General features: G+C 39.9%; 1 protein-coding gene across 1 annotated transcript in view; it reads left to right on the forward strand.

Moving 5' to 3' along the window:
- Positions 1 to 13616, forward strand: part of LOC124284318 — a 33034-nt gene extending 19418 nt beyond the window's left edge. The window contains exons 2-4 of the mRNA XM_046720399.1: positions 646 to 793; positions 9731 to 9889; positions 12087 to 13616. Coding sequence (XP_046576355.1) covers positions 646 to 793; positions 9731 to 9889; positions 12087 to 12186 — 407 coding nt within the window. The 3' untranslated portion in view covers positions 12187 to 13616. The remainder of the gene's footprint in view (positions 1 to 645; positions 794 to 9730; positions 9890 to 12086) is intronic.
- The last annotated feature ends 2410 nt before the right edge of the window (positions 13617 to 16026 follow it).

A 16026-nucleotide genomic window follows, 5' to 3' on the forward strand; every position in this document is an offset into this window, starting at 1 on the left:
CGTTTTGTCTTGTACATGTATGTATACGTCAACTGATTGTTCCCTTGTGTTGACATTTTGTCTTGTACAGGTATGTGTACGTCAACTCATTGTTCCCTTGTGTTGACTTTTTGTCATGTGCATGTATGTATACGCCAAATAACCGGGTTCGATTCCCCACATGGTTACAATGTGCTTAGTCCATTTCTAGTGTCCCCGCCGGCGTATTGATCGAATATTGTAAAAAGTGGCGTAAACCTTGAATTCCTCACTATGTTTTAAAGGCTCAAAGCATTCTTTGTTACTTATGAAGCTAGAAACTATGGAATAGTCCTAGTGCCACAGTCCGATTTATTTTATCTCCTAATTAGGGGATATTATCTCCTAATTAGGTGATACTAACTCCTAATTAGGAGATAACTAAGTCCTGATACTAAGTCCTAATTAGGAGATAAAAATAATTCAGACTGTGGCACTAGGACGCTTCCGTAAGAAACAGTAATGGCTACATTTGCTTAGGACAACTGACACCCGGTTAGGTGAAGACCAAATTGTTCATAATTTAGTTGTAAATTCCTTCGCCACTAAAATTGCACTTTTATTGCATGTCGTGCAAACCCTATATGATATATGATATGAATGAATGTGCTGTTGCATATGTTACAGAAGCGGACGAGAATGGGATGTGCCTTAAAGAAGAGGTTCTGGGCGAGGCAGATGGGAACACATACTATTGTAAAGACCCCGAATTGCCGCTCTGCTGTCAGACGGATGGTACGCACAAATGTTGCGAGTCAGAAGAAGAGAAGACATTGTACGTATACAACGTAACGATAATGTGTGAGTGAGTGAGTCCTTGAGTGAGCGTTTGTTGTTTACTCACTAAGCAATATTCTGTTTGTTTGTTTGTTTAATGTTGTTTAATGCCGCACTAAGCACTATTCCAGCTATATGGCGGCGGTCTGTGAATAATCGAGTCTGGACCAGACAGTCCAGTGATCAGCAGAATGAGCATCGATCTACGCAATTGGGATACGATGTCATGTGTCAACCAAGTCAGCGAGCCTAATTGCTGAAGCGAGCGTGGTTAGACCATCTTCACAGGTCAGCAATATTCTAGACGGCGGTCTGTAAAACGGGTAATATGCCGCTATTTCTGGAACAGTGCCAAGCACATCGAAATATTACAAAAACGAGACAAGCCATTTGTTTTGCTTACTCTTAAATTCTGGAACCGTAAACCGGATGACGTCATTCGTGACTGTTGAGTCATATATCACCACGTCACAGCGATCAATAAATATACAAGATGTACAACGATTTGATGCTTCGCTGGTGCGAGTTTAAAGCATGTAAGAAACGTATTACAGCACTCCTATTTCACAACTTGTTGTTTTAAAATGCATCTGATTAAAGTTCTGTGTTATATGTTAAGGGGCGGTGGGGTAGCCTAGTGGTTTAAGCGTTCACTCGTCACGCCGATGGCCCGGGTTCGATTCCCCACATGGGCACAATGTTTGAAGCCCATTTCCCGTGTCCCCCCGCCGTGATGTTGCTAGAATATTGCTAAAAGTGGCGTAAAACCATACTCACTCACTCACTGTTATATGTTAAAGCAACATTTAGATTGCGTTTTCAAACAACTCACAAGGTACACAGCACCTGTCAAGCGTTCACATTGTAATCTCTACGTAATAGTATGACGGTATAGGGGTATTACGATATTACGGTAACAAATAGCCATGAAGGCTGTTTACGCCCTTTCATCATTGTTGTATGGCATGGCTCAAAGCTGCTGTCAAGAGTAATCTAAGGATCGATATCGGAAATTGGGAAGACAGGAGATAAACCTTAATCACCAGGATTTGATATAAATTACATAATCTTATAGGATTTGTGTTTTGGTTTAACGTTGATGTTGCTAATATTTATGACATAGTGAACCATCGACCTGTGCGTGTTTGCAGAGATATGAAGATCCGTGTCAGAGAATATTTCACAAAGAGACTAAATAAAAGGACACGATCTTGTACCCATTCCGATAAGGGTTAGTTTAAATAACCATAGAGGGACACTATCGCGTTGTAGAAATTCAATCGAAATTACAGAATTGACAGAAGCGTGATACTGAAACTAAGCAATCCAGTGATGTCACTTACAGATTTCCATAATAAACGGAGATGTGCGAACAATTCAAAGGTCAGATACTGATCTGGCGTGAAACAGCAAAATAAGAACCCCACTTCATGAACGCGGTTCAGTGAATATAAGAACCATTTCAATTATCATAAAAATAATTTATTGTAATACGTCAACCACTACTACAAAAAGGAAAAGTACATCTTGAGCACGTGTTTTAGAATTACTAACAGACTGTGATGATGCCAGATGTTCGCGTAATGGTGAGCGTACAGCAGTAAGTCAAAAGTAGATACCCGTTAAGATCCGGGTTAAAATAGGTCCTCCGCTACCCATGCTTGTCGGGATTGGGTGGTCAGACTCGCTGACTTGGTTGACACATGTCTTCGTATCCTAATAGCTTAGATCGATGTTTATGATGTTGATCACTGGATCTTTGATGGGCATGGTCTGACGGCGAGGAAAAGAACGCCCAGCAGCATCTTTTAGCAATATCCCACCAATATCACGGCGGGACACCAGAAATGGGCTTCACATTTTGTATCCATGCGGGGAAACGAACCCCGGTCTTTGGCATGACAAGCGTACGCTTTAACCTCTGGGCTACCCGGAGATGCAGAGGTAGTATGGCTCGGTGAATGAATGAATCTTTGGCAAATCATGACGTACTGATTGGATGCATCGCTGATCATTATCCAAAAGCGCCAGCTTTGAAATTTCCAATATTGCCCCTATGGCCCGGTGATGACATGCTCTGTCACATCCCTACTATTTGATAAGAGTGTATATAATATGCCATTTTAATGACACGTTTTTGTCAGTTTGAAATCAGCGACATGTTTTCATACTATCAAGACTTTCTCGATATTCACATACATTTTTTTAGACAAGCGGAATTAATACCATGTGGATTCTCAAAAACGCAAAAGATTTGCTTACTTTTTTTAGAATCTCAGAAACGGACCGAGTTCCGTTTTGATTTTTCAACATAATATACCACTATCCCACATAACAAACTGAAGGGAAAACTTTATTCCTTGATTCATGGGGCTTTTGTAAACAAAAGTGGTGAACAAAGGCATACCTACTTATCTATCTTCAGAGGTTCAATTTGTCAAAAATAAAAGCAAATGTCATTTGAAGTTTACGAGAAAACAAAATGTGAAATCAGAAATGCTGGACTTTCTCATTGATAACATCTTTGTGAAAATTGGGGTTAAAACATTTCGCCAAGAAGTAAGCATCCCCACGGGCACCAATTGTGTTCCACTCCTTGCGGATCTGTTCCTTATGCATATGAATCAGAATTTCTGCTTGGGTTGGCAAAATCAAAAAAGGTAATTTGGCCAAGATGTTAAACTGAAGCTTCCGGTACATCGATGATCTAATTTCGTTCAATAACCATCAAATAACCAATTGCCTTCCACTGATTTACCCACCTGAACTTGAAATTAAGGAGACAAGTGAGACGGCCTCAACTGTTTCATATTTAGATCGATGCATAGAGATTCAGAGTGAAGGCTGTATGACAAAAGGGATGATTTCAACTTCCCAATAGTCAACTTTCCTTTCATGTAGAGCAATAGTCCAACAGTTCCAGCCTTTGGTGTTTACATTTCACAACTTTTGAGGTACTGTCGAGTGTGCTTTTTTTATCAGGACTACAAAGAGCGTTTTGCCACTCGTGCTCAGAAGTTGTTTGATCGAGGTTACAACAAACAAGGCCTCAGTAAAGCTTTCAAGTAGATGTATGGTAGACATATGGAGGAAATGTCCACATTTGATGCATCAGTGACAAAACTGATGTCCGATGAAATTTCCTGTTTTGACTTATACAATACCTTCCCGAATTATTTCAGGCGAACAGTTGACTAGACTTTGCATGTGTTTATGACAGGGCCACCGGTGTATCATCACTATTTCACAGTGATTCATAAACACATGCTCCGTCATCGTATCGCATGGCGACAATCACTGGATTTCTAGTTCAGACCCGATTCGTTTACAAACAGCATCATACAGCTGTAATACTGCTGATACAAATATCTGCTCATGATAAAGTCTCAATTGTACAATGACTCTGCTTTTGGCAGATATTTCTTATTAATGTGGAAAGGGTTTTGCAATTTCTATTTCTATAGAACGAAATTGCCCTAAGTCATCTCTTCTTCAAACAAGGGCCATAAGGATCCTAAAGTGAATCTTACGTATGTCATAATGTATTTTAAAGTTACGAAAAAGGCTTTAGGGCATTCGATTGTGTAACCAGAGCATACTTTATCGGCAAAAGTTGATTTGCACTTACAAACCAAAAGCTGCTGGTCCAAACAGTCAGCCTAATATGCGAGTTTCTTAGAAATCAGGAAAGGGATATATAGAAAACACAATCATACATGTACAGTCCAACCAGGAATTATTGAGAATTTAAGATTGTAATTATTTTTTTTCACTCATTATTCACGTATTAAATGTGGATATTAGCAGAACATAACTCCAGATTCAAAGACAGGTGAACAGTCAGTATTTTGTCAAGTCACTATGGGCAGCAATGCAGGCTTCAATGCGGCGGGGCATACTACTGATCAAAGAAGTTAGAAAGTCGTGGTCCATGCTGTCCCAATATCGAACCACCTCTTCTTTCATTTCAGCAATATTTGTCGGATTTTTCTTATTGACACTTTCCTTCATAAGTCCCCAAACATTTTCTATTGGATTTAGGTCAGGGCTATAGCTTGGCCAATCTAATAATGTCCTATTTTGGGTCCGAAACCAGGCCTGTGAATGCTTTGAACGATGTTTTGGGTCGTTGTCCTGCTGGAAAATCAAAACATTTTCATAGAACACGTGAACAGATGGAAGTAAATGTCCCTCGAGAATATCTGTGTACCGCTCACTGTTCATATTCCCTTCAAATACACAGAGGGGCGTTCCCCCTACACAGATATGCCACCCACACGTTAAATTTAGGACTGTACTTTGGGCGCTGATACAAAGGTTTTTCAGTTTGTTTGATCCAGAATTTCAGTGTATTAGGAAACAGCCACACACAACTTTCATCTGAGAAAATCACATTGTCCCAGTTAAAATTTCTATGCTGTAAGCACCAGTTCAACCTTCGCTCCTTTTGTTCAGGTTTCATGATCGGTGATGGAATTCCTCGACTTTTCTGCCAACCCATTGCATGCAGCTCAGTTCTAATTGTCTCCTTACAGACAGCCACAGTTCCTCTATCAATCATATCCAGCCTTAAGTTTTCTAAACTCCTTCGTTTGTTTTTAGAATAAGAATAAGAATACCAAGCCGCCCCCTGTCATCGAGTCAATTTTCTGGGCCTACCTGCGCCTCCCTGGTGCTCAATGCCATATCCATTTACAATATTTTTCAAAACACGATAAACAGTGGATAAAGGGATGCCTGTTCTAACCTTGAAATCACTTTAGCTGATCTGATGTCCTTGTTATAATACTCTAAAATCAACTTCCTCTTCTCTAAATCATCCGTACTGAGGATCACTGAAAATGTCGTCTGCTTGCAAGTAAACAAAGGGGATAACTCTTCACAAACTAATGAAAAAGGATTAACGGAGTTGTCTCTCTTGAATGAAACCAATCGCTTGATAGCTGGTCAAGGTTGTTTATACTAGAAATCCAATTAAACATATTCCTAAAATTCTCAATAATTTCTGGTTATACTATATAGTTTTAGTATATAGATACGTACGTACCTCCATCCATTCATATGTACGTACTCAATGCAAATATACATACATGCACACGCGCGCACGCACACACACACACACACACACACACACACACACTTTATACACATGGATTGTCTGGTCCAGACCCGATTGTTTATAGACCGCCGCCATATAGTTGGAATATGCTGAGTGCGGCCGCGTTATACAATCAATCAATTAATGTAGAAAGACAGCAGCTAGTTCTCCTACCGTCATACAAAGGATAAAGTGTCCTTTGATGACAGAACGTATCTCTTCTTGTCAAGCGAACTGGGTTCTGAGAGAACATTACCTGGCTTCGGGGTCTTAAAATGTATCAATGACAGTTTCTCGTTTCCATTACCTCTAATAACAGGACCTTCCCTGCTGCTAGGACTGGAACAGTATTGGCTCCTAAAGCTATTAGCAGTGTCATTCACACCAACCTGATATTTCTGACTGATTCCATCATCGTCAGGTTATCTCCTTTAAATCACCCTGACTGATGATAGAACTGGAACAGTACAAAATGATGGACGTTTAAATCACGGTATGTCTGCTGGACCTCCCTCCATCAGATGGCATTAATACAACGACGTCAGAAGTGGGGACACACACGATGGCCAGAAGTATGATAGATTTATCTGAACCTCTCTGCCACATACGGCTTGTATAAGACCCCTACAGCGTATTATTCTCTATTATTGGTAGAATATCCAAGTCTCATGTCGCTTTATTGTTGTCTGACATGCAATGAACTGCTAAACGAATTCTTTTCGTAGACTGTTTAATGCCTTCGATAATTTGATGATGATATGGACCCTTTATCCAACCTCTTGAGTAAATGTTTGTAGTTATGTTTCACATATGTTGAACAGGACATCTTAAGGATGGACTAAACACTGGAATGTCAGATTCAATGTCACATGACCAACAACTACATACACTGAAGAAGATGAACGCTCTTCACATCTTGCCACATTTATCTTTAAGTAACAGGAGCAATGGGGTAGCCTAGTGGTTAAAGCGTTCGCTTGTCACGCTGAGGACCCGGCTTCGATTCCCCACATGGGTACAGTGTGTGAAGCCCATTTCTGGTGTCCCCGGCCGTGATATTCCTGGAGTATTGCTAAGAGCGGCATAAAACCATACTCTCACTCACTCAGTCACTCACTCACTCTAAACAACAATCTGTGTAACTCACTTAGGTATGTTTAGACATACTTGACCATTACACTTTATAACTGTTGAACAGATCATCTTCTAGCCAACTTGGTGGTTATTCATTATGGTGATTATCGACAGCCAACCTGCGGTATTGAAACTAGTTACTCTCGATGATTCTCACAGATCCTTGGGATTCCGGATAAGAATATAGATTCAGAGTGCATGTTTGCTGGAGACCTCTAGATTAATTAAGTTCTTTATATGATTCCAGACTGCATGTCATTGTATGCCATTTCCGTGGACATATGCTCATGCTCTCAAGAACTGGATCGTCTAGCCCATTCTTACTTTTCACTGGTCAGACGTGATCGACCCAGATGTATCTAGAAGTATCTATAAAGTAATGGGAATGTTTCCAGGAGTAAGATTGTACCTATTTGAGTGTGACCAGTTGATGAGCCCTTTCACCTGTTATTTTTTGTAATGCGAGTGTTGGGCAGTGGGGTAGCATAGTGGTTAAAGCGTTCGCTCGTCACGCCGAAGAACCGGGTTTGATTCCCCACATGGGTACGTTGTGTGAAGTCCATTTATGGTGTCCCTCGCTGTGATATTCCTGGAATATTGCTAAAAGCGGCGTAAATCCAAACTCACCCATTCACTGTAATACCAGTGTTGATAAGAGACCCACCTGGAAACATCGAATGAGTGAGCATTGTTTTAAGCCGCAGTTATGTTCCAGTATTATCACGGTGGGGGACGCTAGGAATGGGCTTAACACGTTTTACACATGTTGAGAGTTGAACCCGGTGTCTCCGGGATGACGATTGAAATTAGTTAATATTACGGTATGCTTTATATAATGGCGGTGGGCTATTAATACGTGTTATGTTCCAGTATTATCACGGTGTGGGACGCCAGGAATGGGCTTAACATATTTTACACATGTTGAGAGTTGAACCCGGTGTCTCCGGGATGACGATTGAAATTAGTTAATATTACGGTATGCTTTTTATAATGGCGGTGGGCTATTAATACGTGTTATGTTCCAGTATTATCACGGTGTGGGACGCCAGGAATGGGCTTAACATATTTTACACATGTTGAGAGTTGAACCCGGTGTCTCCGGGATGACGATTGAAATTAGTTAATATTACGGTATGCTTTATATAATGGCGGTGGGCTATTAATACGTGTTATGTTCCAGTATTATCACGGTGTGGGACGCCAGGAATGGGCTTAACATATTTTACACATGTTGAGAGTTGAACCCGGTGTCTCCGGGATGACGATTGAAATTAGTTAATATTACGGTAGGCTTTTTATAATGGCGGTGGGCTATTAATACGTGTTATGTTCCAGTATTATCACGGTGTGGGACGCCAGGAATGGGCTTAACATATTTTACACATGTTGAGAGTTGAACCCGGTGTCTCCGGGATGACGATTGAAATTAGTTAATATTACGGTATGCTTTTTATAATGGCGGTGGGTATTAATACGTGTTATGTTACAGGCATTCTGTGATGTTTCATTTTTCATAATATAAACACGTTTTCAATGACAGTGAAATTAAAAACTGTAACTTCAGCTAGTGAAAACCTGATCCTTCACAACGAATTCACTAATAATTAAGACATACGACTCAACTCAGATGATTTAACGGAGCACTATTTCATCTCATGCTGTTTTCTCATCATTAAATCTTACATTACCGATTATATGGCACTTATTTTATTTCACTTTGACCTTGTTAATGTCAGAAAACAAAAATACCATTAGGTGAAAATGATACAAGTCCAATTTATTACTAAAACTCAAGATCGTGACAAGATTTATCAAGTATGGTTATATCAAGAATCGGATGATCTTGAAAAATAACTTCTTTCAAGACATAAACAGTGATATTGCCTCTGTCCAGAAGGACCATTCCAAGTGAAATATTTGTATGATACAGTTTACAGCCAATTCGGCAATATTTTATCCATGTTATAACAGGTCGTCCGCCACGACCTATAAAATAATCAAAATCCTTCATTTCAATATAGTTTACTATGATAAATGATATTTTGCACCGTTGGTCAAGGTTATATTCTATACTTGGTAGTCTTTCACTTACAGTTAAGAGGCGTGGAGGTAGCCTAGTGGTTAAGGCGTACGCTCCTCACGCCGAAGGCCAATGTTCGATTCCCCTGATGGATATAATGTGTAAAGCCCATTTCTGGTTTCAAATATGTTTTGCACTGTTCAAAGATCTTTGTCCGATTGAAAAAATGGGTACATTTTGTCGTATAGTCGTCTTATAGCTGGTACACTCACTCACTCAACCCCGTTGGGATTCAGGAGCAGATTAATAATCCGACCCTCAATAACCTATATTTGGCATTATTTATCGGATGGTTAACTGCATGCCATTGCCACTCCGATCGCGACGGATATTGTTGATACTCATTACATCAGCCATTGGTTTGACTGGGACAGACTCGGGTTATTACAATCCGTCTATTGCTGGGATATTGCCGTGCCAAAGTTTAAACAATTCCACGTTAATGCATCTTTTATTGCAGGGACGGTGGGGAAGCCTAGTGGTCAAAGTGTTCGCTCGACCCGGGTTCGATTCCCCAGGTGGGTTCAATGTGCTAAACCCATGTCTGATGTTCCCCGCCGTGATGTTGATGGAATATTGCGTAAGGCGGCGTAAAACTAAACTCTATCTCTCTTTAATTTCAGCAAAGACCAGGTGATGCTATGGGGGTTTGTGTGTCTGACCGTTCTGAGCTTCGTCCTGGTATTCTGCCTTCTAACCAGAGAGGGGGACTTCTTCCAAGCAGAAACCTTCAGACAAGCTGCCAACCATTTTGCAAGTAAATGTGGCATTAAATGGTTCAGGTACGTATCTCCAGTAGCTCTCGATACAGGGACCCAAGGACATGTAGCAACACAATTCGTTTACTGAGTTGTGCCCCTTACTCGAAACAGGATCGTGGTTCCAACCTCAAACTATGAGTCTTTGCATTGGCGCTACAGTAGTGATAAACGCCACGACGGGGCGGGTGTGTGTGTGTGTGATGGTGGTGGTGGGTGTGTGTGTGTGTGTGTGTGGGGGGGGGTATGTTACAGTCAGTATGTGAAATCAGTCATTTCGCAAAATGACTAATAATTCGCGAAATGGCTGACCCTCTTAGTCATTTCACGGAATCACTTAATTTTTTAGTCATTACACTAATATATATACATATATATATTAGTGAAATGACTTAATATATATATATATATATATATATATATATATATATATATATATATATATATATCTTGGTATCAACGTTAAATATCTATACATTTAGTTTACTAAAGATTCGTGGTCAAATTAACGATGCAATAATAGCTATTTGTGCATTTAAAGTAGCTTGACATTTGCAGCGTTAGACATTCAAATCTCTTCAATAAAAGACTATCGGTGATTTGACAAGATTTAATAGACGCCATTTCAGGCGGCTGTTTCTGGATGTTAACTTCTGTAGCATGAGAATCACGATATTTAGGAGTAAATGTTTTCTACTTCATGTAAAGTATATTCCAAAACGTCGTGTCTCTCATATCACACAAGTTGACGTTAATAAAATACCTCTTCATGTGTTTCACTTTTTAAATTTCATTCAAAGACTCTCACCAATATTCCTTCGGAGCTTTAAACATTCTTCAACGAGTGTTGATACTACATATGTAACAAAAGATACCTGGGGTCTAATATAATTGATACTTAGTACTTAAACCTAGTACTTTTCTTTGATTCTGGTGATTCTGTTATTTAATCTGTTGAACACTTTAGGACAGGTACAGATGAAGGTTGTACACTGTGGGGTCTAGATGTTGGGCCTTGTTTATGGACACAACTGTTTTGCTTACTGGGTATTTGGTAGCTCAGTCTTAGGCACTGCTAATCATGTGATTGGTTGTGAGTTTAAATCCCAGAGTTGCCCACGACAATCCGCAGTCAGCTCTGGACCCGTGAAGATCCGGGTTAGAATTGATCTTCGGTAACCCATGCTTGTCGTAAGAAACTAACGGCATCGGGTGGTCAGGCTCGCTGACTTGGTTGACATATGCCATGATATCTCATAACTCTACTATTTCCCTAAACGATATAGTGGGTAATATATTTCATTTCAGTCAGGATTCTGTTAAGTTTCATTTTTCATACGGTCACCGGTATTGAATGCTTGTCAGAGTGCCGAGAGTGTGATTCAGATCAAATCACATATGTCCTTTGTCTGAAACCTTGGTCGAAGCCCGCCAAGAGGCAATGAAATGAACTAAGCTTTACGCAGCTCGTATGTGTACACAGAGGCAGCGTGAAGTATACGTGATATGATTAATGGTATACATGACTTTTTTTTTTGGAACAGCCCACGCTAAAAAACGGCGTAAAACTAACCTACTCACTCACTCTGTTGGTGCAATGGGAATGATTTTACCATACACGTGATTTGCAACAAGTAGGTTTAATACATTACGTCAATGCGAAAGAATAAGCAGGCTTTACTATCCTCAGGAACTTGTTTTTCTTGGTTGTTTGTTGTTTAACGTCGCACTCAGCAATATTCCAGCTATATGGCGGCGGTCTGTAAATAATCGAGTCTGGACCAGACAGTCCAGTGATCAACAACATGAGCATCGCTCTACGCAATTGGGATACGATGACAACCCATGCTTGTCATAAAAGGCGATTAACTTGATCGTATGGTCAGGCTCGCTGACTGGGTTGAAACATGTCATCGTAACTTAATTGCGTAGTACGATGCTCATGATGTTAATCACTGGATTGTCCGATCCAGACACGACTATTTACAGACCGCCGCCATATAGCTGGAACATTGCTGAGTGCGACGTAAAACTAAAGTCACTCACTAACACGGAGCTTTTTTTCTTTTTCTAATCGCCTGCACCCGACTTCTTTTGGCACGAGTAAATTTAGTTTATTGAACTAAGACTTTTTAAGGATGAATATTTTAAAGGTTTGTATGGGCATGATTTCTTGGATTAACATGTTTTAACGTTAAGTGTTTTGTTCAATTCTTTCCAGCCGTGAGAAGACAGACAACAGAGGCAACAAGCGCCTTGGAAAAGCTGATCCGAAGACCAGTCGCGATGAACTTCAGAACATGCCTTTGGCTTGGTTTTAGATATATCTCAGTTGTACACTGTTATATATAACTTGATTTACACATTGTTGTCTTATATCTTATTTATATCATTTTAATGCAATGATTTATTCTCACACTCCCTGCAGCTTGCAATGTACTATCATAAAGCTTGTTCAATATTTCTAAATACATTGTATGCTGGCGGGAATAAGAAAGTATTCATCTGAAAATTAGATTTGAAAAATGCAAAAACAAAAACAACAACAACAACAAACGTTACTAGGATAAGAGCTGTCACTGTTGCATTACAAATCTAAGGTTCAAGCACAATTAAGGTCAAACACCGGTATGTATTGGATCATCATGTAAGCACGATTCATATCAAAACACCGGTATGTATTAGATCATAAAGTAAGCACATTTAAGATCAAAACACCGGTACGTATTAGATCATAAAGTAAGCACAATTAAGATCAAAACACCGGTACGTATTAGATCATGAAGTAAGCACAATTAAGATCAAAACACCGGTACGTATTAGATCATAAAGTAAGCACAATTAAGATCAAAACACCGGTACGTATTAGATCATAAAGTAAGCACAATTAAGATCAAAACACCGGTATGTATTACATCATAAAGTAAGCACAATTAATATCAAACACTGGTATGCATTAAATCATCAAGTAAGCAGAATTAAGTATGTATGTATAGCGTACAACCACTCACTCACTCTTGTTCGTTTCATTTTTAGCTACGATGAAACACTGGTGTGTAGTTACTTTTGTCCGTGAGTGTAACTGTTACATATTGCTTCAAACACATAAAACACATCAACCTTGAGAAGGCTGCCTGGAACCATCAGTTGAAATGGAAACTATAAAAAAAAGATCTACTCCAAATGTCATAAACAGAAAGACATAGAACACAGGAATATTGTGTCTAGTATCCTACTCAAAAGAAGTTAAGAACACCCAACTCTATAATGATCGAATTACTATATTGATATCAAAGGATTGGCTGTTCTTTAGTGTCTTCAGAGTTGTATAAATTACAAGCTACGACAAAAAAAAATAGTTTAAATCATAAAACCAGTATATCAGGTATAGGACAAAGAAACACAGATACCTTTCAGATAACTCCCTATCTGAGTACGCTATACCTACATGATTGTATAAAAAGGTGCACAGGTAAACCCACTAATTAACTTCGGTAGATCTACATGATTGCATGACGGGTGCATAGGTAAATCGACAATCCATTGATTAAGTACGCTAGATCTACATGATTGTGTAACCAGGTGAACAGGTAAACCGACAACCCACTAATTACGTACGCTGGACCTACATGAATGTTGTAAACATGTGTACAAGTAAACCGACAACCAACTCAAGACCTACATGATTTTTTAAACAGGTAACTGTACAACACACTAATTAAGTACGCAAGACCTACATGATTTTTTTAAACAGATTGAGGCAGAGTTTAGAAGAACTATACTAAGCAGCAAAATAAACGTCAGTACGAATTCAAAATTAGATAGGCACTGTAATCAAATCATTACAGAAATGGACATAATAAGAGGATCAAACAAGAAAAATTGTGTACAAGATCTTGACACATCAATGAATAATTCAACACAATTTCAAGACATTACGTGAATGTCGCAGTCCATTCAGACTCTTGACTTCAGTATCTAGTGTGACCACCACGAGCGGCAATAACTGCAGCACAGCGTCTATGCATGGAGTGCACAAATCGATTGGCACCTGGAAGCACACTCTGAGAAAGGGCTGGCGCAATAAATCGGCTGTGTTCGGTCTTGGTATGACATTATTCAATCTCCTCTGAACTTCATCCAAAAGATGTTCAATTGGGTTTAAGTCAGGACTAAGGGCTGGCCACTGCATAATGTTGACACCGTTCTGCTGTAGGAAGTCTCGTGTAGCTCTGGCAGTATGGGCCCGGGCGTTATCATGCTGGAAAATGTTGTTCCGGTGACATGCAAAATGTGGTATGACGTTGGGTCTGAGAGCTTGGTCGATGTAGCGTACCGCTGTGATGCCGCCTCCTCTTCCTGGACCAAGGTTCTGGAACCCCACAGAACCCACTCTCTGGTTCAGGCCTATTCCACCCCATACCATGATGCTTGCACCTCCCCATGAGTCTCTTTCCATAACACATTGGTCTGAGTAACGCTGGCCACGTCGTCGTCATATTCTTGTTCTGCCATCTGCAGTTGATACGCATTACCGACTCGCATCTGTGAACAGAACAGTTCTCCATTGCCTGTATCGCCAGTTTTGGTGTTGTAGGGCAATCTGTAGACGTTCACGCCGATGACGAGGGGAGGATAGGCCCACGGTAAGGTCTACGGCAATGGAGGTTCCCGCTGTCGGCGTACTGTATCAGTACTGATTGATCTTCCGTGTGTTCCCACTGTCTGGCGTGCTGTTTGGGATGCCTGCATGAAGGGATTCCGTACATACTGTCACACAACATTGCGGTCTTGTGGTCACCCTTGGTCTGCCAGTACGGGGGCGATCATTTGTGGTGTTGGTGGCCCGGAAACGTTGCTGCAGTCTGTAGATGGTCCGAACGTTGACCTGGGAGTGATTGGCAACGGCTTGTGCAGTGTGGCCAGCTTCAAGTCTTCCTAGCCCCTGGTTCCTCTGAGCTGTCGTGAGACGCGGCATCCTGCTCACGTTGTAATGTGAATGTTTCAACCAGGTTTGGGGGTGCATTTTATAGGGCTGTCCTTGTGAACAGCATGAGTTGCATGAAAACCATTGAGAATACCGTACCATCTCCGAGATCAGGTTGCGTTTTGGAGATCATTTCCTGGGTTCCATTCTGAGTTTGGGAAGGAATGTCTTTGCTCAGGTAAAGTTGGAGATGTAGTCAAAAATATACAATCAAAACATTCAATGAGTTTACAGTTATCCGATTCTGCGAAGGAGAATTCCAAACTGACGTTTCTTTTGCTGCTTAGCATATTTCTTACAACATATTCAACACAGTTTTCCTATCCGAGAAAACCTTATGTATTACACTCTGTATCTGGCATTATGTATGAAAAATACTTTTGATACTTGTTACTGTATCACAATGATGCAAAATCGAAAAAAACAACCAATATACGGTAACAAACATAATGTAGTACTTGCAACATCCCCAGAAATTGAGCGAAAGTTTAGATTTGATAAGAAACAGGATACACTGTCTTTCCCGTCAGAGATGTTGTCATGTTTCATTTGGCATTTGAACATCTTAGTTGAATTTGTAACGTATTTAGGGCATAGATTTGTATTTACATCCATATGTACATTAAAGTAATATTCAAGAATGAAATAGTTTATTAACTTTGATTTTTGTATATATGGAGTTGTACTTATATTCTTTGGCATTTTGATATAAATGTTTTAATTACTGCTGTGATAAGCATAGTATCGCATATATATATCGCATATATTGTATCAGCTGTATCTGTGATAATGGAAATATTCTGGAATATTGGTGTCTTGTAATCTTTTTGTGTTTATTAATTAAATTTCAGTTTATCTACGCATTTCGTACACTTCGTATTTGTCGATATCTCGAACATATTCTTTCTGCGCCAGGAACCAGGACATGTACGGGTATTTTGAACACGTTTCGCTATATGTGTTTTACGGTAAACCAATAAAGGCCATTTTAGAGGTTTGAAAATCGTTAGCACCATATTGAAAATGTTAAAACTGTTGAAAGTAATGCATATGTATGTCTTTCGTTCTGCTGCTTTGATAATGATTCTGAATAAATTCCATGTAACTCTGTGTGTATGTATTGATTCACTTGTTGTTCATCCAATTGAAAGGGTGGTGGGGTAGCCTAGTGGTT

Source organism: Haliotis rubra, unplaced genomic scaffold (assembly GCF_003918875.1).
Source record: "Haliotis rubra isolate DU_JTF1 unplaced genomic scaffold, ASM391887v1 Scf333, whole genome shotgun sequence".
Lineage (NCBI taxonomy): Eukaryota > Metazoa > Mollusca > Gastropoda > Lepetellida > Haliotidae > Haliotis > Haliotis rubra.